General features: G+C 31.6%; 1 protein-coding gene across 2 annotated transcripts in view; it reads right to left on the bottom strand.

Annotated features, from left to right (window-relative positions):
* Positions 1-299: 299 nt before the first annotated feature.
* The window catches only part of LOC143223397 (transcriptional regulator protein Pur-beta-like), a 41251-nt gene continuing 18175 nt past the window's right edge, over positions 300-23375 (bottom strand). For both annotated transcript variants that reach the window (XM_076451336.1, XM_076451335.1), the window contains exons 3-7: positions 23156-23258; positions 19945-20063; positions 14310-14439; positions 12416-12522; positions 300-944 (exon numbers count right to left, since the gene is read on the bottom strand). In XM_076451336.1, coding sequence (XP_076307451.1) covers positions 801-944; positions 12416-12522; positions 14310-14439; positions 19945-20063; positions 23156-23258 — 603 coding nt within the window. In that variant the 3' untranslated portion in view covers positions 300-800. The remainder of the gene's footprint in view (positions 945-12415; positions 12523-14309; positions 14440-19944; positions 20064-23155; positions 23259-23375) is intronic.

The following is a 23375-nucleotide window of genomic DNA, read 5'->3' on the forward strand; positions in this document are numbered from 1 at the left end:
GCCTATGGTTACTTTTTACTGGGTTAGCCTGGCATCATCAGGTACAAAACCCACATTCTAAACTCATTGTTGAACCTGATGATGCCAGGTTAATTTAACCTGCTGAAACGTTACAACCAGATATTGTATATTCTGTATATCTCACAAACAGAGTTTTATATTTTATATATCATGTTGATTTTCTAAAATTTGCAGAAGTTTATAAAAAGTGGGTCTGTGTACATTTAACTTCATATTTGTGTTGTACACAAAGAACTAAGTGCATGTGCTGTGTGTTAAAACCAGAAATATCCTAAACATCCCAACAAAACCTTTTATTGAGAAACCTGCACTACAACTGCAGTGCTTTTTGGAGGATTAAAAACTGGGGTGGAAGATGACTTGTATGAAGTTTATACAAAACAATCATAACATTAATATCAACAGTTAATTCTTCAGTCAACTGTACACCTTTCACCGGGTTCTATGCACCAGTAAATTTCTCCTCATCTTAGTCATAACAAGGTAATAAAGAACTTCATCTCAGCCTACACAACAAATAGAAGACAATCTGCACACTATTGCAAAAGCAAGGCCAACTAGCCATATCCTACAGTGAAATGGAGCTGTTTCTGGTAGCAATCTGATGATGTCAAGAGTTTCCTTCTGAAAAAAACTAGTGACACTGTATCACTTCCATCCCCATCACACTTACAGGTAACAACAAAGAATCCCACATTGACAACGGTCGGTATGAGAAGACAGTCTGAGCAACCAACCCGAGCACACACACTTTCTGGAGGCTGGAGACAGTCACTGCTTCATTCATGTTCAACCTTATTTTCCACCTTCACTAGAGGCTCTGTAAGATCTTTCATTTTGTCAACATACTCTGTGAATATGTCTCGAAAACGTGACCAGGATTTTTCTGGAATGGTGATGGCAGTTCTAAAATTGCTTTTCACCTAGACGACAAAACAAATAAACAAAAAATCAATTTTGAGATAGTAAATACCACATGTTTCTCAACTTTGAAGAATCAAAACTAGATTTTAGATAAATGTAGCACTAAAAACTAACTTGAACTCTTACACAAATAGTAATTATTCAACAGAAATTGTACACATTTTTATTTCTCTCATGTTTTTCTAACAGAAAGACTACCATAGTTGTAGGAAGGACAGAAAACTAAAAATTATCACAAGATACTTAAAAGAGTAGATCCCATGCAGAAAATTTTCAGTATCATTTAATATAGTAAGTTTACAAACAGCTGGGAATAAATATTATTACCAATATATCACATACAAAGTCTCAAGACATGGGCATAATTCTGGGTCAAATCAGCAATTCTACATTATAGAACTTGTGTTCAAGTGTTATATTTTAATTATGATCAAAAACAGGAAATATATTTTAGCAGCCAAACAGTTGAAAGAAAAAAAACACTGGTTGTATCACACACAGCAAAGATGATTCAAGATCCCTAAAACTTTAATTCATGTAGTAACTGCATAAGCAACCAGTAGACTGAAGTGGTTTTGTGTCACACATTGTAGGAAACTTTACCAGTGGATTGAAGTGGCTATGTGTCAAACATGACAAGAAACTTGACTTGTAGACTAAAAGTGGCTACATGCAAATGATAAAGAAAATTGCCAGTAGACTGAAGTATCTATAGGTCAAACATCATACAAATCTTAACTAGTATACTGAAGCAGCTATGCTTCAAACATCACAAGAAACTTGGCCAGTAGACTAAAGTGGCTATGTGCCAAACATCATAAGAAACTCTGCCACACACTGAGGTAGCTACATGTCAAACTTTATAAAAAACTTTGAAATAGGCATATGTCAATATGACAAAATTAATGTTTAAGGAAAAACATCATAAACAATATTCTTAACCAGCAAAGGACCAAATACCAGTTCATAAAGAGTTTTGATACATGATTTAAAGCAGTACAAACTAGTAAAACAGATTTCTTAAACTTAAGCCAAACAGTTAAGGAAACATTTTGTGGCATGAGAAATTTCTCATTTACTTAGACTTAATATCATTGCAATGTTAAATTATTATATGAGAATGTATTTATTCACCAAGTTGAACAATTTTGCTTCATTTTCTTGAAATGTTACTATTGGCACTCTCCTTACCCAGCCATGTGAAATATTTTAAACCATTTCTATATTAGTCAGGACATTTTGTTTTATATGCATGGAAATATTTTGTATTCTAAATTTAATAACTGATTTTAAAAAATTTCTGAGATTATACTATTATTACATTGAAATAGGGTTATGTTTTGACATTCACTTGGATTGTACAAATGCAAAACCTTAAAGAAAAGATTTTAGATGCAATTAAAAAAAATATATATATATATATATATTAATCTTCCATTATAAAAATCAACTAAAATGTAAAAATTAGAAACTTATCATAAGTAATTTCAAATTACTTTGATATAATACTCAAAGTTCAATGAACCATGCCTAGTTTGAACACGATATTGTAATTTGATACGAGCATGCTTATAAGTGGATCTGTAAATCACACAAAGCTATCTGCAATAACACTATGTAACACAAATTTTGTTCCTGAAAAGTATGTTATTTCTTAATTACTTATGTTGTAAAAGTACAGAAATGGCCATTATTCCCTTCAAACTTTGGTTTTGTGATCTGGATAATGAAATTTAGAAATTAACCTATTTTCTATGTAAAAACGGGCAAATTTGCACATTTTCATTTACATAAGGTGTGAATAAAATAGCATATGAATCAGGATTTACATGCATTTATACTAAAGTGATACAAAAATGTTAGAAGTGAGTAGTTTTTCGAGATTTGCAACTATAATGTAAATCACATTCACGTAGCAGACCCCAAATATAGTCTTCCATCATGTTTTCATTATTCACTCCCAGGTCACAAAAGCAAGATTTGAAGAGAAAAATAGGTCTTTTTGATTTGCTTCAGGCAAAAGCAACTGGGAAATAACACTTTTGTCCAGGAACAAGAAAAAGTAAAAATTTTGTTGCATAATGTAGTAAATAGCTCTCATAGTAGTTTAAGAAAATCAAAGCTAATGTAAATAACAAGAGAATTAATTTATCTATCAGCTTAGACTGTAAAAGTAAATGCTGTTTAAATGTTGTTACAATGTACATTCACTTCAGAATGAAAACAGAATAAGTTAGATTTATTTTGTATTTTTTTAATATAATAATTATAAGGTCAGTCAAACCAACAGAGTACATATAAATAAGTGGGTACAGAGAGAAAAAAAGATCAAATATAGTTTTACTGAAAACAAAACAAAACAAAAACATTTGATATTTATTTATGAGGTTTTAGAATTTACACAAATGAAATATCAAAATATTCAAATAGAAGTATTTTAAATTTTAACATGAAAATTGCTCTGCACTCACATCAGCTAATACTTTGACTCCATATATTCATAAAGAAATCTTCAGTAAAAAACACTCAAATTTATTTAACTATTTTCATTTTAGTTCTACAATGCTATTAATTTGATGATATTGAATTCTTATATTTGCTTCTCACGTAACATAAGCTATCAGTTCATAAGTCCAATTATGCTGTAATATTTTATCATTCACTTCAATTTAATTTCTGGAATTTGTCAAATAATTCAGGGAAAATAAACTCTTTCCTGTGAAATTTCTTCTATGTGAATGTGAGCAAAATTTTCTTGGGTGGTATCAGCAATATCTGTGTACTTTATAACAATTCTTATATCACAACATAACAATGATGCTACATACATTATAACTCAGAATTACTAACTTGGTAGGTTTCAGTAAACATTACAAGTACATTGCATGCAAAAAACCTGTTGCTTTTTTTTAAGTATTTTTACTAAAGATCTATCTCTAAACTTACAAAGTTGTTATTCAGCCAAATTAGTCTCAGTGCAAGGAGATTTTAACATTAAGAATAAAACTACTTTTTCATATTTCATTTGCATAACCTCTAGAAATTCCTAAATAAACATTAAAGTTTTTTCTCAGTAAAACTTTATTTTTTATCTGTCATTTTCTAGCTGTAGCAAAATATGCAATGCAGGAAAAATAAAGAGTTGAAAATTGTGAAATATATTTAATTTAGCTTTTTTTGTTTATATCTGGAATGAATGTATAGTGTAACAAACAATTACGGACCATTTACTCTCACAGCAAAAAGTTAACACTTTTTGTAACTCTTAGTCATTGAAATTTACTGTTTTACACTTGAACACTTACAGTATAGCAAATGCAATTTAGTTTGAGCCAGCTTTGTGTAAACAAAAATTCAACTTAACAACAAGTGTGGACAAGTAATGATCGTGATACAATCACGAGTAATGTTTTTATAGTATTTTTCTACTTAAGCTTTCTTACCTGACCTAACAAGTTTCTACTTTTTAAGAGTTTAGTTATTTTTGTAACAATAACCAAAAAACATTTTAAGATTTTGCTTTCAGTCTTGAAGATAAAAGTTAAGCCTACTTTTTATAGGTTTGTTGGTAGAACTTCAAATATGCAACTCAACACACAAAATAATAACATACATAAAACTACTATGTCCTAAAACTATTACAATTTAACCATATAGCTTTTGACACCATTTTTTAAATTCTTTTCTGAATGTAGTACTACATAAAATTAAAATGTCATTAAACAACTTTATTATATAAAGATATTAAAATGAAATTAACATTATATGTTATAATTTGAATTTTTATTATCTAACTTTTAATTATTTTGTTTTAAAAGAAACATTTCAAATAGTACTTAAACTGCAGTTTTCATGTCACAACTATACTGCCATTTCCCTCTTACCACATAAGCTGAAAATATGCAGGGGTTTCTACACACTAAGTATGCATGTTTGACCTAAAGTCTGCAAGTTGGGCTGTCTTGGAAACAGATATAAATTTTCCAATCCTTGGAAAATAAACAAAACTCAAATCTTTTATTTTTTAAAACAACATATTTTTGGGAACATTCTAGAAAGTTCTAAGAAATTTCATCCACCAGTTTTATTTTTGGATTGAAATATAATTAAAGAAATGTTGTATGCCACAAACTGTAGCACATTGCGACCATGACCCTAAGTAGGTATGTAATGCTTATAAAATTGTTTTTATAAAAATGAATCTAGTTGACAAAATATTTTTGAGTTTGACATGAACAATCTTAAGGTTATGTAGTTTTAAAGATTAATATGTTTAATTTTGATTTTTTTTACTATTTGTAACATAACATTTGTTATTTAATGAAGTTATTTGCACTCAAACTTTAGGCAAAGGCAATTTTCATTTTGACTATAAAATACCTTTTTTACCTTATATGGGTAATGTATTTCATTTGTATAATCTTTAGAACCTCCTAAATGAATATGAAATGATTTTTAAAGTAAATTTTTATATTTTATTTTCCATTTTCTCTATTGTATCATTAACTCTAGATATTATCATTAGAGTATAGTGCAATGAAATATTTAATAAATGGAAATATGTAGACTGAATACTAACTGGTGCGTAGTCAAGCCATGAATACAAGACAACAGTCCATGTATGGAACAGCCATGACTGTAATAGCAACAGAGCAGACAGACTTAGTTGAGGTGTCTGCAAGTTCATTCCCGCAAATACCAACATGGCCTGGTATCCAGAAGTAGATGTTAAAGAAAAATGTGCCAGTTAGTTTTGAATATCAGCAAGAATTAGCATGAAGTGATTCAAGGACCAGTAGACAGTTAAGAAAGTCAGTATAAATAGTACAAATAGAGTACTGTTCAGCTTCCATGTGATAGAAGGCAAGATAAATGGCGTACAGTTTAGAAGTGAACACAGAAGCTGTAGAGATGATTCTATGCACAACCACTGAACCAAAACAAACCATGGCAGAAGCCACAGAGTTATTTGATTTTGAACCATCCATACAAATGGGAATGGAAGGATGGTTCAAAAGATGTTTGCCAAATACAAGACAGTACTTCCAATAAGGAGTAACTGCCTTTCTCAGATTTCTCAAAGAAAGATCACTCTAGGGAAAGGTATTATGCCATAGTTAGATTGGCTGACCAATGGATACAGCAATGTTATCCAAGGACAGACCTAAATCATCCAACTGTGCCTAGATATGAAGGCCAAAAGGAATAATGGCAGATAGTCTGTTCTGAAAAAGTATGGCCCACTGAGGAAGGGAAACATAACCCCAGGTGGGATTCTGTGGTATGGATCAAAGTTGTGAAGCATACAGTAAAGCCAGTTGCAAATGAGTGAAGCGTAGAGGACGTTCATGAGACTTTGTGTATAAACTCTGGATTGGGGAAGTGCAGAAAGCTCCCTGGTGAGCCTAAGTCCATGATGATGAATAGGGTCCAGTATCCTCAAGTCTGAGGTCCTGGCAGAGCCATAGACCAGAGACCCATATTCCAGTTTCAAACAGATGAAAGCACCATAGATATTTAGCACAGAACACTTATCTACTCCACAAGAGGTTGAAGAGTGGACATGGAGAATCTTCAGTGCCCTTGTACATTTGACTCATAGTTGCTTCATGTGTGGTAAAAAGGTCAGCTTATGGTCAAAGATAACTACCAATAACTTTTTTGCCTCAGGGACCATGGGAAGCCCAATTTCATTGACACAAAGTTCAGGATCAGGGTGAATATAACGTTGGCAACAAAAGTGCATGTAAACAGTTTTAGAGATGAGAAAACTTAAAACTGTTTGCTGTTGTCCACTTCAGTAAACAATTGAGGGCAGACTGTAGCTGCCTCTCAATAAACCTCATGTTCGACAACTGACACAAAATGTGGAAGTCATCGACATTGACCCCGTTTGCAACAGTAGGAGGAAGTTGTCCATTGATGGCATTAATCTTTTTTCCTGAAAAGTGTGACACTCAAGCCACAGGCCTGAAGGACTTCAAGTTCCTGTAGGAAAGAATGGGGAAGTGTCGAACTCACGCAAACTTGGAATCATTTGCTCATTAAAAAATTGTTAAGAAAAATGTGCAAATGGCCACACCTTCCATGAGTCAAGGTCTCGCAAAATGCTGTAATGCCACATAGTATTGTAAGCCTTTTCAAGATCAAAGGATACTGACACAGGATGTTGCTTGAGAAAGGCTTCCTGATTGACATTTCAAGTTGAATCAGGTGGTCCACGGTGGAGCGCTGTCATCAGAATCCACACTTGGTGAGCGAGTGGAGGTTGTTTGATTCGAGGAACCAAAGAAGATGAGTATTAATCATCCTCTCTAAGGTCCTACAGGGACAGCTCGTCAAAGCAATTGGAAGGTAATTTGAAGGAATCTTGCAATTCTTCCCAGGCTTGGAGAAAGGTAGGACAACAGCCTGGTGCCATGCATCAGTAAAAACATTCTCCTGCCAGATCCAGTTAAAAACAATCAGAATAATAGCAAGAGAAGCAGAAAGAGAGATGGTGCAGTATCTTGTAGTGTATATCATTGGGTTTGACTGATGTACTGTCAGACCGATGAAGAGCCAGTTTGAGTTCCACTTGTGTAAAGTGGCAATTATAGTCATTGAGACGATTGGCCTGAAAGGAAAGAGGCTATCACTCTGCCTGAGTCTTGATGGCTAAGAAAGTGGAAGATATAACAGAAGTGCTAGATACCTGGCAAAAGTTGTTGCAAAAAGTATCAGTGATGCTCCGGGAATTAGCAACTTCCTGGATGTCGCAAAGCAAGATCAAAAGGGGCAAAGAAGTATACTGCCCACTGTCCTTCTGAATTTTGTACCATATGACTTTGGAACTGGTGGTAGAAGAGATGCTGGTTGTGAATTTAATCCAAGATTCCTTCTGGCTTTAACGTCTTACCTGCTGTGCATGCTTGGGCCCAATGACAAACGATGTGGTTCAAAATACAAATGCTTAGTCTAAGTCGCTTAAATCTCATAACACAACACATTTATTATAATAACCTTCCACTCATGCCTAGCTAACATTACATAAATTGCATTGATCCAGTGCATGTGCACCTGAGTTATGCATCCAATAATATAAAATTGACTTTTGGTCTTCCTTGTCTCAGCTGTGTTTTAGTGGACTAGTAGTCTGTAATATGCTCACACATTTAAATTATTATACATCACATATATGTATACAGACTGTTACTATTTAGAAATAAATTATTAAACATATTTTTCTCAAAATACAGAACAAGAAATGAAGAAATAAAGCAAACAATTATCTCTTATAGCTACAACATTTGAATTATTTTGCTGCAGGACATAGGTTGCTAAGCCTTTTGAAATTTTGCACATTGAAGATATCAAATAACATTTCTTTTAGGTTTTAAACATACAGTTAAATAACCAAAAAACATAAATAACTATACCGATATAAGCTTAGTAACTAAGATGTATTTAAGTTTAAAAAATATGAAACTTCAAACAGACTAAAGAAACTACCTTCTTGAAATCTTGGTTCAAAAGAATGTGGTAGCCTTTCCACAGTTTAAAATGGCTGAGAAAACCCCTTGGAGGACATTGTAAGCTGTCGATTGGATATTCATGTGCTATATATTGAAGTAAGTGTATATTAGGGATCATTTACAAAAACAGAAGGGGGTGAATGGGGCCACTGTGTTCGTTTTCAGTAAATAAGCCATTACTCAGCAAAATAAAATGATACAAGGTTATTATTTAATATTCTAGCTTTTTAATAATAGAAATTTGAGTTTCTACTTTGTAAGAAACCATAGACTTAGTATTTTGATCACAAACATCTAATCTGAACCAGTGCTGCATTCATCATACCATGTGACTCACTAAAATATCTATTTAGGTGTGTTCTTTTGATATTTACTTTAAATTAAAAAAATTACTCATGCATGATCTTAAAGTCTGAATTATTATCTACAATTTAATTCTAAACTTAGTGGCATGAATTCATGAGATAGTAGTTCAATAAAATTTTGAGGACAACAAACGTGAGAACATGGCTTTTGATCCCTGATGAATCGTAAAATAACCTGAAAAATTACATCATCATAATATTATCACAACCTTCAGTTTTATTTGATTACAAAGCCATGAAACAGACAGACTCCTTTTACCACACCCACCTGTGACCTTCTCTTTCAGAAATTGACGTGAAACTTCTCTTTCCATCATTAATTGTAAGGGTCTGAAGTACTGGAAATAAAGTTTCACATCATTTTTTTTGCACAAACACAAACTTAGTCACAATGCATTGCAATCAGCACGCAATATCAACCAAGCATGGGGTGAAGGAATTACCTCCGAACGTACAGTACAGCTTTGGTTCAAAGTTTCACAATGGAGATGTGAGCCTTGAAGATAATGAGTGCAGAGGATGCCCTTCTGTTGAAAATGACCAACTGACAGTATTAGTGGAAAGAAACCCATGCCAAAATGTTCAAGAAATGGAACAAGAATTGGGTGTTGGCATTTCCATGATTTCGGACCATCTCAAGCAAATTGGAAAAGTGAAAAAACTCAACAGGTGGGTTCCACACCAACTCAGTTAAAATCAGGGAACAATGCAGCTTTAAACTGTGCTCTATTGTGATCTTATACAACAGAAATGACAATTTCTGGATCAAACTGTCACTTGCAATGAAAAGTGGATCATTTACTACAACAGAAAGCAATCTATGCAATGGCTCAACCATGATGAAGCTCCAGAACAATTCCCACAGCCAAAGTTGCACCAACAGAAGATTATGGTCACTGCATGGTGGTCTGCAGCCACTATTATCCATCACAGCCTGCTCAACCAGAGCCAGAATACCACTGCAAAGGTTTACTGTCAAGAATTGGAAGAAATGCCAGCATCAGTCAATCGAAGAGGACCCATCTTGCTTCATGATAATGCTCAGCCACACATTGCTCAAGTGATGCTCCAGTTGCTCAATAATTTGAGCTACAAAACATTGCCTTATACTCTTTACTCCCCAGGCCAGTCACACATTGACAACCACTTATCAAGCATTTGGACAACTTTTAAAGTCAAAAGATTCAAGAACAGGGCAGCAACAGAGAATGGCTTTAAAAAATTTTTGAGTTGTAGGACATCAGAGTTTTATCATCATGGCATAAATAATCTAGTTTTTTGTTGGCAAAAGTGCATAGATTCACTATGTTCCTATTCTGATTAATAAAGTTGCTTTTAAATTTTTCATTTATAAATAAAGTTAAAACTGAAAATCTTCATTTTTTTTCGAACAACGTGATATGTTAAACTTAATACTTCTTGGAGGAGTGGTAAATGAATTAGAAGAGGAAGGATTCCTAGAAAGCAAAAGCCCATTCTCATTTTAAGGTAAATTTTACATTTGTTAAATATTTTCTTACAAAAATATGAGTTTAAACCTACATATTATTAAAATAAAATTATTAGCTATATTTTAATGCCATGTTTATTGGTATTTAATGAAAAAATAGTTAACTCTTTCAACACAGCATTGGTCAATTTATCTGACTATGTGATCTCTTTGTACTTGTTTCAAGTTTTCATAAATTTAATTCCACAAACTTTCAATATAATGTGTATATCTTCACAAAATTTGGCCGTCTTTCAGTTAATATCACAAGTTTTTCACATATAAAAAAAATTATTTTTAATGAAGTATTTTTAATAAAATAAACATTTGTCCAAGAATATAGAGTATTTGTTTTGAATAGTTCGTGTGCAAAGTAATTTTCATACTAATATTATGAATAATTTTCTTCACCTCAAATTTCCTTTGTGTAATCTCTAAAACCTTCCGAGTGCATTTTAAACATTTCTTTTGTCAGTAATACTTTATAATTTACCTGTTATTTTCTCTATACTATCTCAGAATGGAATTGGTCAATTTAACCAACCTCATAACCACCAAACTTAATTAAATAAATAAATCTATATTACCTTTCTTTATTTCTAGAAGGATTTCAAATTGTAATATGAAACTACATTTGTTTATCCTACATAGCTTTAAGGTTTTAATGGTATACATCTATTTATAATTGATTTGTATTGTTTTACTGTTCTTTTAACCATGCCTCACTATTAACCATGCCATTATAAGATTTAAATCACTTAGGTAACATGTACCTCACATTACACTAATGAATTACATTGTCCATGAGTTACTACAAACTGCTTATATGGTGTTGTACCTCATGAAATATTATTATATTATTATTATCTAACTAATCTTAACTAACCTAAAATGACTCCTATTCTTACATTTTAGTTACTTTTATAATTATACATAAAGAACAAACATGGAAAACAAGAAATAAAATACTAAACCAGTCTTCTTTTTTTCTCTCTTGATTGTCAAAGAGAGTTAATCCTAATTATTATATACTAATGATATTAATGCACTTAATTTTTATTTAATTAAATAATAAACCAAACAATATAGAATAGTAACATGCAAAAGGTTCCCTTAGATCTAAAATTTTTGTGGGTTTCTAATTATGCGACAAGAGTCATTACAAATTCATCCAAGCTAGTTATTAACTTTCTCATATGAATGATGTTGGAACTCCAAATGATACTAATATTTAACCATTTAGAACATGATGCTATACAATCTATCATTTTATAGATGAAAATCTTGAGTTTCTATTAGTTATATGTGATATATAATTAAATGTAAAAAAGAACTATTAACAAATCCTGAAACAGAGGATGTGACAAGAGGGGTTTTATTTTCTATTCAACAGCTCTACAACCAGACAAAATTGGACAACATGTAAAATAGGGTTTATCAGAGCATTAATGATTTTATAGTGAGTAATTTTAGTTTAATTTTGCACTTTAAAGAGTGTTGGATAAGATAGAAGATACAAAATGCCTAGAAAAAAAATGTGTCATGTGTCACAGTATGGGAAATTCAGGATATTTTTAAAATATTGCCTTGTGAAATTAAGAAGAAACTTAGCTAATAGTCTATATTTTAACAGTATATAAGATTTTATGTTATTCTAATTAATAATAATATAAAATAGTTGAATAAAATTTGAACATAACTCACTAAAACCTTGTGACATGTACAGAAAGAGATGCTCATGTTAAGTGTAACAGAATCTACACACATCATGATAAATGTTCTAGAGTACAGTGCGTGTCATACAATAAAAAACATTATCCAGTAAAGAAGGTATGCAAATTGCTTATTTTCTAACAGCAAAAGTATACAATCTAAGAACCCTATTTCCTACCCAGATTTTTCTTTTGGATTTCCACCCACCTATACACTGTTGAAAAAAAAAAAAGTAGTTGAAACGTGGATACAAAGATTTAGATTAATGTAAATTTTGGTTGTTACAAAAATAATACAAATACACACAGTTCTGAAAAGATGTCTTGACAACCATATTAAACTTTCAAAGCCTAAAAACATGGTAAAAACTGTTTTGTCAACAATCTTACCTCAGATATCCGCATATAAATTCCTCTGCTGTTTTGACCAATATCAAAATAGAAGTTTTTGTTCTCTACTCTCATGTGATGAGCTTCTGGTAGGGCCCCTTTAAAGCCTAAGATATAAAGTATGATTTTAAACAAGTTGATTAAGATCCCACAAACAAATATTCATATAATGTTGTGCAACAGTTTTATCATTGGTGAAGAAGCAATTTAATCTTGATGTAAACAGTATTTGTAAAAAAAATTAAATGACTACACCTACATTAGTAGTTTCTATTAAACTATCAATATATTAAGACAACACAACTGTTATGCAAATACTTAGTACAGTGGTTCCCAACCAGGGGTGCTCGCACCCCCAAGGCGTGTGAGATAGTTTTTTTTTGTTTATATTAAGTGTACTGTCCCATATATTCAAAAATAAACATTCGACTTTTATTTCTTATTTTTCTTGTTACAGATGTAGCTTTTTACCTTGTTACGATAAACTATCATTTCTACTGTCACTGGCACAGACCGAAATCTTAATGTACAACTGTAAACAAACAACACTTGGGTGCATAAACAGACTTGCAGATTGCTATCAGCAACAAAGTGCCACACTTTGAAAAACTCATAAGAAATAAACAGGAATAAAAGAGCCAATTTAAATTTCATTTCATGCATGGATGAAAATTTATTTTTTTGTAAGCTATGTAGGGTTTATGCAACTTTTAGTTTGTTGTAATATTTTTTCTTTTCTAAATGTTTCATTTTTGTTTATATATCATTAAAAACTAGTTATAAAAATTTGTTTCGGCCACCTTCACCTTTATTCTTAAATAAATAATTATTGTGAGAGGTGTGAAAACATATTAAAATTTTTTAGGGGTGCAGGGCATAAAAAAGATTGGGAACCACTGACTTAGTATTATAATCATTAAAATGTGAGATCCTGCAAGCATTTGAGCTTCTGAAAAAAACCCATTGTTTAGACACATTTACTACAAAATGGATGTTCCTTCTAACAACTAACAAAGGTAACAGACTTAGCAAATAGAATTACAAAGAAATTGTTTTAACACTTACTTCATTTTACCAAATAAGCTACAGAGCGATGATTAACCCTGACTTCAGTGGCAATAACTAAACAAAATATACAACGTAGTTGAATTCTGATGACAAAAAGTTTAAAAAGTTAAACAAGAATTCTAGTAAAACTGACAAAGAAATGCCATCAGGCCAACATTTTGTTTTTATACATGTCCCTTACCATATAGGCTGTGGTGCCTTCTTTTGACAGTATTAAAATAAAATTATATAAATATTAACCAGTAGTTTTCTTGCTTCATTTATGTTTTTTTAAACTCTGTGATTCAAACTTATACCAAGAGCTAAAAAATTCAGGACAACCAACATGACTGCATGATTATCTCTACTACACTGTAACATCTCACAAATTCACATGGGATAATTGACCTTTCAAACCTATAGGGTTGATCTATTTTTGTTGTTGTATTACAGTTATATGTTATGCCACAAGTTTAAAATGTTGAAAGTAACATCAACATTAATTAGCAATTAATCTCTGATAATGAGCACTTAGAATATAACAAATTACTGTAAACACAAAATTCAAGTTCTAAGTACTTTCTATTGGTCTAGTCAACAATGACTCAAAGCTATTTTTTCAAATGAAAATTTCCAAGTGACACACTTTTTATATAAAACTAATTTTACTTTAAAGATGTTTACTTCTACATTTATTAATAATACAGTAATACATGAGAAAAAACTATGATTCCCTTAATATTTTATTACACTATTGCCAAGGGATTTTTGAAAACTTTTAAATCATTAGTTAGACCCATTTATATTATTCTTAAATAATATGGAATTGAAAAAAAATTAAAATTACCAAATGTTGTCTCATCATCTGTGCCAAATTCTTCTAACAGGTCAGTGAGGGCATCACGAAATTCTATCATTCCTTGTGCTGGTAGTGCAATCTGAGACCGTGGTCCACCTTGCGTAATTGTCTGTGAAATCTAAAGTGAAAGGTTAGAATTTTCATACTCTGAAAATGTTCTTCTGATATATAATTACCTCTTCTCAGAAAATAGCTTTACTCGTTTAGCACTGCCCTCTGTTGGCTTTACTTTTCAATGCATGCCACCTGATTTCTACCTCCCACTTCTGCATATTTACATGCAAATGATCATGCAGCAGCCTTCCATCAATAGGAGCATGCCACTACTCTTATCTTAACCAGCACCATCTTCACCACTTCTGCATCTATTAATCACTTCTTGATTGGCAGTAATACTCTGCAGACATGCTTGTTTCTGCTTGCACGTATACATATAACATCAGAAGTGGGGAGGTTGGATAGAAACTGTAAGCAGAGCAAGTACCCATTAATACTATATTTTCATTGTAGGAGAATGCTAAGTTCCAACACAATATATTACCTCCACTCACAAAATAGCTAGAATCCAACACTGAAGAAGTGGAGGACCAATAAAAAAAAAAAAAAGATCTCCTTTTAGGAAATGCCCAAAGAGAGACCAGGAGATGTGGTATCAAAAGAGAAAATATGAGACCTCAGTGGGATACCACACCACATCTGATTTTATCTTTTAGGACTATGTCACAAACACAAAAAATAAAAACACATGAAGGAAAACCAAAAATATAAATGATCAATTAATGAGAGTCCTAAAGTGTTGAGTGGCTAGGGTGCCACAGAACGTAGTGTTTATTTAAACACCATCCAATACCAGGTAGAATCTGGAATAGTACACCAGATCTGCAGTAGGAAGAGAATCAGTTACCTTTTATCTCCAAATAGGATGAGTTTCCATTCCAAAACACTTCTTCATTTACAGGCATTTTCAACACAACCAACATAAGATCTACTGGGAACTGACACACAGCAGACACTAAGAAAGTGGAAGGTCTGGTGGGAAGACATTTCCATTCCAAACCTGATAGCAATGTGCATACTAGTGCCAATCCACAGTAGAAGGAGAATATCCAAGTGGAAAAACATGCCGTGTCCAGCTAAAACCAACATCAGATCAGTGGCATAGTTAGGGTTTTCAGTGCCTGGGGACAAAGTCAGTTTTCACACCCCCTTGTGACAAAATGTAAGCCATAATTCCTAATTATGTAACATCAATTTGGCACCCACCGATGCTGTGTCTGGGGACAGATGTACCCCCCCTAGCTATGCTACTGCATCAGATTTACCGGGAGCTGACATTCAGCAGACGGTAGGAAGAGAGACTGCAAACACTGAGGGAAATGAGCATTTGCCATCGAGCCTGCATTAGGAGGAAAGATACTGGCAAATGCACTTACTTAGCAGGTATATTTCCAACCAATACCAAACCTACCAGGAATGTCCATCTCAAGAATGGTAGGAAGGAGGAAAGTCTTAGCCTGTGGAGTGCATAAAAAAAACCTAGTGACATCTGGAATTGTACATCGGGTTTGCAGTAGGAATGCTATCTATACTATATTAATTGTGACTGGGTTATCTCTAACCAAAACCAAACCCACAACAAATGTACATATGGTAGATGGTGAAAAGGAAGAATGTCATTGTAATAAAAAGCATTCAGCAAAATATATAGACAGGAATACGGTATACTGCTACAACCAAAACCTGCAAACATCCACACATTGGATTCACAACAGAAATGTGTACAGTGGAACCTCTCCAAAGCAGCCACCGTCGGGACTGAGACAAACTGGCCTGATTAGAGGGGTCCACTGTACATAATTAGGGATTATGTACACAAAAAAGGGACTGTGATTGAATGACCGCTTTCAAGGGGTGACCGAATCTGAGGGGTGGCCACTAAGAGGGGTTCCACTGTATATGCCATGACACCTACAGAATGCCATACCTTACTCTCAAGCTGAGTGGCATTATAATTCATCATTTATAAGGACAAATCACTATGGTCCACCACCCCAATGGCTATGAACTGTTAGGAGGCAAGAATTCCCATCTCTACTATAACAAAAGGGGAAAAATGCAATAGAGAGTTTAGAGGACTATATCATTGAAGACAGTGTAACAGGTGACCACAATACCCCATTTTGGAAACAAGAGTTGCAATGCTGATGGAGTCAAGAACCTCAATGCCACAGAGCACCACAGATGGTCAACAATCTGTCTCCTGTGGTCATGTTAGTCTACAAGTATACAGTATGAAATAAATGTATTTATGATCCAAAAATAAACCATTACAGAGAACGACTAACAGTCTTATGGAACACCTCATCTCTATGGTGTGCATAACCCAAACCTGTGATGTAATAGTTTAGTCAAAGATAACAGTACAACACAGACACAAAATCAATACCAGGCAGTAGGAAGGGCTACAATGTAATTGACATCGAGTATGGTCATACAATAGACAATGCAGATTTACAAAAATAAAGTGTACCTGGTCAGGTACCATCAGCCACAGTGTGACTCACAATATACTAGTAAAATGGCTCCTTAAAGTTAAAAAAAGAACATGAAAAATTTATCACAATACCAAAATACAAAAATTTGAATAAATAGTAAAAACTAACTACCTCAGTAGTATAACATAGAATGTCGATAAATCTGCAAGCAAAAACCAGCATGTTTGTACAGTATCACTTCCAACTTAGAAGTGATTAACAAGTATAGATGTGAATAGAACACTGGTCACGATAGGAGTGGTGTTGCACTCCAATTGATGAATAGCTGTTGCATGATCATTTGCACATGGATACGAACAAGTGGTAGGTGCACTGAAAATCTGTGCCAACAGAAGGTAGTGCTAGTCAGGAAAAGCTATTTTGTGGCATGAGGTAAAATACTGAACTATAATTTCATGATTCTTTTAAGATGAAAGATGTAGTGTTATTATAACATTCATTAAACAGTAATTAAGAAAGTTGGAATAACCTGCTAAAAAGAGATTTAAAACTTTACTTATATATACATGTATGAACTGAATAAATTTTTATCATGAAACAAAGCATTTCAACAAGATATCAGCAATTTTAATTTCTTGAATGTATATAAACTATAATATCAAAAGTTGAAAAAGAACCTCAGATAATTCATTACGTAACACTTGATATAGAGAATTTTCTATTGAATCAGCATGTAAAAGCTACATAAATTATGTTGTGTTAAACATTTCATGACAAATTATGTTGCTGTAATCTTTACATGTAATATATTTAACATCTTGTAGCTTAGTTATAAACTCCAATGTACTTTAAAAGAACTGTCACCTTGAAACAATAACACATAACAGCTCTAAGAAAGGTACCAACCAATATTAACTCTTTCAATATGGGCTCAGTCCCTGGAACCAACCTCATAACCATTTTATGCTTGTTATATACAGTTTTTTATTCTATTACTTTTAAATTAATAAACCTACGTTCACAAAAATGTGACAGATTATCAGTAAACCTTGCACAGTTTCCTTACACAAAATATCAGATTTTTTAAAGAAGTTTTAAGGTTCATTAAACAATGTTTTTGTTTTCATTTTCACATATTGTTTATCCAACATTTATATTAATTTTCATTTTAAGATTAAAATTACTTTCATGTATCAGAAAATTTTCAAATTTCAAATGTGAAATCCTTATAATGTCCAGATAGTTTTACCAAATGTTTTTTAAGATGCAACTATATTTTATGTTATTTTCACTAATAAATCTGTAAACAGCTTCAGTCAATTTGATCCATCTCATCACAACTGTATAAAATCAGGAAATCATTATAAATTATACTTTTTCATTCTAGAATGACTACAAATTATAAAATGAAAACATAAATGTTTAAGACCAAATAGCTTAAATCTCATAACATTATACTCTTACATGGATTTATTATTTTTATTGCAATGGCCATTCAGCTGTGCCTGGCTAACAATACAGAAGTTACATGTTACCATATCCAATAATATAAAACTTACCTTTAGTTTTTACAAAGTGACCTGTCTTTGCTGTGCTTTAGTGGACTAGTATTTGGTAAAATACTGTCACATTTCAATTATTATAAATTGTATAAGTATACAGGATATTATTATTTACAAACAAGTTCTAATTTTTCTTAAAACATAAAAAAGTAAATAAATAAATAACTAAATCACATGATTATCTTTTCTAGTTACAACCTTTGTACTCATTACTGCTTGTCTTAGCTTGCTAAGCCTTAAGAAATTTTGCATGTGGAGGATGTGAAACAAAATAATTCTTTAAGTTTTATATATATACACAAGTATAACCAAAAAAAAAATTACTTCATTAATACCATAGTATTCCATTAAAATTTACCAAGTTTATTAACTAAGCTGTATTTGTATCTAAAAAAATATGAAATAATGAGCAGACTAAAGATTCAACTTACCAGCTCATAAGGTTTGTCTCTGAAGAAAGAGAGGACACCATAATATTTGAAAAGGCTGAGAAAATCACTAAGAGGACATTCTGAGCTTCCATTTGGTTACTCACGCCATGTGTAGAAGTTTATATAAGGGACCATTTCCAAAAAAGGAAACAGGTAAAAAGGAGACCACTGTGTCTGTTTTACGAAATATAGTTTTCTCAACAAACAGAAAAGATAAAAGGTTATTATTTTACATTTTAGTTTGTAGATATCTGTGATTTGAGTTCCTTATTTGTATAAAACTATAGATTTTGTATTTTGACATCACAAACATCTATTTTGAACCAATGCTGTATTCAAAATACCACGTGACACACAAAAGTCGATATTTAAATGTTTGTTTAATACATACTTTTAAATTAAGAAATTAACTAGTGTATAATATCAAAATTTGAATTATAATCTACTATTTGATACCAAACCTAAGGAGATAAATTCACGAAATAGTAGTTCAATAAACTTTTGAACGCAAGTCAACAAACTTGATATCATGACCTCTGAACTATAACAATAAAAAGTAATAATTACATTCTATTAATCATGGTACATTTTAAAACAAACCTGGTAGAAACAGTATTTAGAAAAATAGTGTAAAATAGTTTATATTGTAATAATGTTTTAATCCAGGAGATTTTTGCAAATGATTCACAATTTTGTCATTTCACAATAATTAATTACATGCTGACTTTTATTCCTAACTTAATATAGTGTTTAGAACAAATTAGCTATAGTATAATCCAAATTCCCCTTAGACTAACTTTTGTTTATTTTATTAAAAGTAACTGGTTATTTTTGTCTCAGAAGTAAATAAATAATTAATTACAAAAAAGACAAATACAACTGATAGTAAATCTAAAAATTAATAAATAGAGAGAAAACCTTGACTACAAAAATATGTCTATCAGTTTGCCCTTCTGTGTATTTTTTTGTTTTCCAAGGAGATAAATTAGAAATATTAACCCAATGATGGTTAGCAAGTATGACTTTATACATTACTCTTTTGATAAGTGTACAATGATGTAGGTTTAAATTCCTACTCAATTTAAAATGTTACTTTGCTCACTAAACCCAACATAAAATAAACAGTTACACTCACTCTTAAAAACCTCCCTCGTGAATTTTCTTTTAAGTCAAGGTAGTATCGTCTATTTTCTTTAACCATTAATTCACTTTTTAATTTTCCATCTTCAGGTAAGTTGTCAGGATTAGGTGGACCTATTATGAAATGTACAAAATGAGCTTAAATAACATCAGTTACTAACAAAAAAAAAAAAAAACCCTCAATATCTGTTCAATCACTAATCAATGCATGAAAATACATTCAATCATATTCTAAATTTTGAGTAAGTTCATTACTGCTCGAGATAAATGGTGTTGGAAGAATAAAAAATTCAATAAATGCTGAAGCAATATTCGTTGAACAAATTGACCAAAGTTCTAAATGAGTATTCAGGAAAAATGTCACAGTTCACTAAATTGTGAGTTGGTAGTCAATAAAAAAATGGACAATTCACAAACTAATGAAGAAATCAACAGCACTAAAACTTCTTAAAACTGTAGGCAAAAAGATTCAAACATTATAAGCTTAACTAATGAAAAAACTGAATTCAATTCATTACAATAAAATAGAAATGATTTACACAAAACTTTTATGTTAATCTAGAAATACAGAGATAGCTTTGCTCTGAATTCAACTTCTTTCAAAGCTGAAGAACAATCACTTAATTTAACAAAAAGAGGTCAAAATTCTCAAGCATCTCTGCAAAAATTTGCACACTTAAATTTAAACAATTATTAATTACTGTTACACTGATTACATACATTTTCCAAATATTACCGTCACCGACAGATATCAACAGCAACATTTATGATATACTTAACATGTTATTGTCTTATGTATTTAGAAATGCTTCAAACATCGACACTGAATATATTTTACACTTACAGCCTTTGAATGCTAAATATTCCTCACAGTTGTAATATGATAAGGAATAGAGGAATTTTCATTACCATACTAACTACCACTTAACAACACATTCAACCATGATATTCAAACTGATGTCAGCATTTACCTGTACAAATACACAAAAAAAACCTACAAGAATTCAACTCTGTGAATTGTTTAATTCTTTAATGATTTACTACAACTGACAACCACATGACTGATGTCTATTTTTTCTTCTGCTAGGTAAGTTTATGTCCAGACTCATGCATCTAGCATGATCAAGTTTAGGTAATGCTGTTACATATCAATTAATCACATTACTAACATGGTAAGATATATCACAAAACACTATACAGATTTCAGAAATCAACAGTTAATACCTTAGTGGCTTGATATGGCTTATACCAAACAAATATAACTTATGTCATGCTAAATAATTTATCAATCAGAATTTTGATTAAATTAATATCAATGTAATATAAACAACCAACTAAACACTAAGTAAAATTATCATTTTTAACAGTTACCATTTTGGATAATTCCAGTTACCCAAGTAACAGAGGTACTGACATGATAATTTCTTATTTTTTTTCAATAAAGTCGAGTTTGCTCAGCAGTGGATCAACATGATCTACTGATAAGGGCATTGCCTCAGAATTCAAGAGTTTTGGTTTCATTCTCTCTGACACCAAATATGCTCACCCTTTCATCCACACAAATGTTAAAATTATTTCTAAATATTTGAATTACATTAAATTTATCAAAACTATATGCCACCATTCCCAATATTGAAAGTACCTACCACAACTACAAGGCCCATCTTTTACCAAGGAATAATGGAATTTACCATGACATTAAAATGCCCTTATCTATCCCAGGGTTCAGCTATATTTACTAAGGTCATGTAATCTTGTCGTTTGACAAGGAAATATCAATCCTCACCTGTGAAGGAAACTGATGGCTAAAAGACTGTGATATGCAAGATGTATTTTTGAATATTAAAAGTACTATTTTAGAACAATTACTCACCTGGTTATTATTTATGCTGTTTTTGAGAACTATTTAATATTGTTCTCTTGGGTATATTTATAAAATATATTTTATCTTCTTATGGTTCTTTTTTATTCTTAATTCATTAGTATAATTATTATATTGTGTCTTTTTGAAGTTTGGTACCAACAATGTTATTGTTTAAGTATTTGTGTTTGAGGTAAATAGTTACCATGTCCTATCTTCGCACTAATTTATTAACTTCAGTAACACAAGTCTCTAATACCTTACAAGATAATACATTATCAATATGTCAAAATGTGTAAAAACTATTAAACTATGCAATTTTTGGGCTATATCTAACTGTTTAGCTAGCCATGAAAATTATATAACAGACAGTAGCACACCATTTAAAAAATATCAGTATTCAATGACAATGTGATGTTGGTAAAGAAATAATAATAAAAACAACTGAATTAAAAGGACAGGAACTCAAAAGTGTAATCTATAATCACAATTTATATTAAATGTAATATATTCTGATAACTCTAGAATGTTCTGTAGTTTAAGTTTTGTGTAGGAACAAAAGTTAGCAAGATTTTTTTTACTATTTCCATAACTTAAAATTTATATACACAGGAAATAAAAACAAAAATCAGAAGTCCAACAAATTATACATTTATTAAGCCATCTGTTGCTGTGTGAGTACTTGTGAAAAAATCTTAACCAGCTAATGAAATAAACAAATAATTTGACTTACAAGTATAACTACTGGTCATTTCTGAGATGTCATGATGATTAAAAGAGAAAAGTTATTAAAAGTATCACTAGTGTGGCATTTAGAACAGCATCTATTAAGCCATTGGTTGCTATATGGTGTGGCTAACTGCCCTGAAAAAGCCCTCAGCTAATCACTCAGATAAAATAACATGACTTCCAGATACAACTACTATCCATTTGTGAGATGCAGTGATAAGAGTGATGATTAATAAAAACTTGCTAAAATGACATTTAAAACAGTGGTTCTAACCATTTAAACCCTGTAGAGAGCTAATACATTTGTAAAACAGTTACAGACTGGTAAGAGTATTTAAGTTAATAGATCTTATAACATATTATCTGTAGATATGAAATAATATATATATATTATTATTATTATATATATATGACCAAAAACCTAGCTTCAAAAATATTTGAAATTTTAATAACATAAATATTCACTTGCAAGTAATGGTACATGTTTTTAATTATTATTATCATGCATTTCTTTTCCTACTGCAATGGATATTTCTATGGACTATCTCAAGTCCAATCAAATGCCAGTTTAAAACAACTTATAGTCAGGAGAAAATATCATAATTATTCTACTTGCCTAGTGAAGCATAGATTTCACTAAATGCTGTAAGATGGTCTCTTAACTCTAAAGCTGAGGACATGGCTAGTAATAATCTACTTTTCCTTCCAGCTGGACCCACCTAGAAGAAAACATACAAGTAATACTTGTTTTATTACTGAGATGGGAACTTGACTCTGATCAACAGTAAAAGCTCCATTATCAAACTGGTAAAAATGTAACAGCATAACAACAGTAT

The sequence above is a fragment of the Tachypleus tridentatus genome, chromosome 8, assembly GCF_004210375.1.
Source record: "Tachypleus tridentatus isolate NWPU-2018 chromosome 8, ASM421037v1, whole genome shotgun sequence".
NCBI classification, from domain to species: Eukaryota; Metazoa; Arthropoda; class Merostomata; order Xiphosura; family Limulidae; genus Tachypleus; species Tachypleus tridentatus.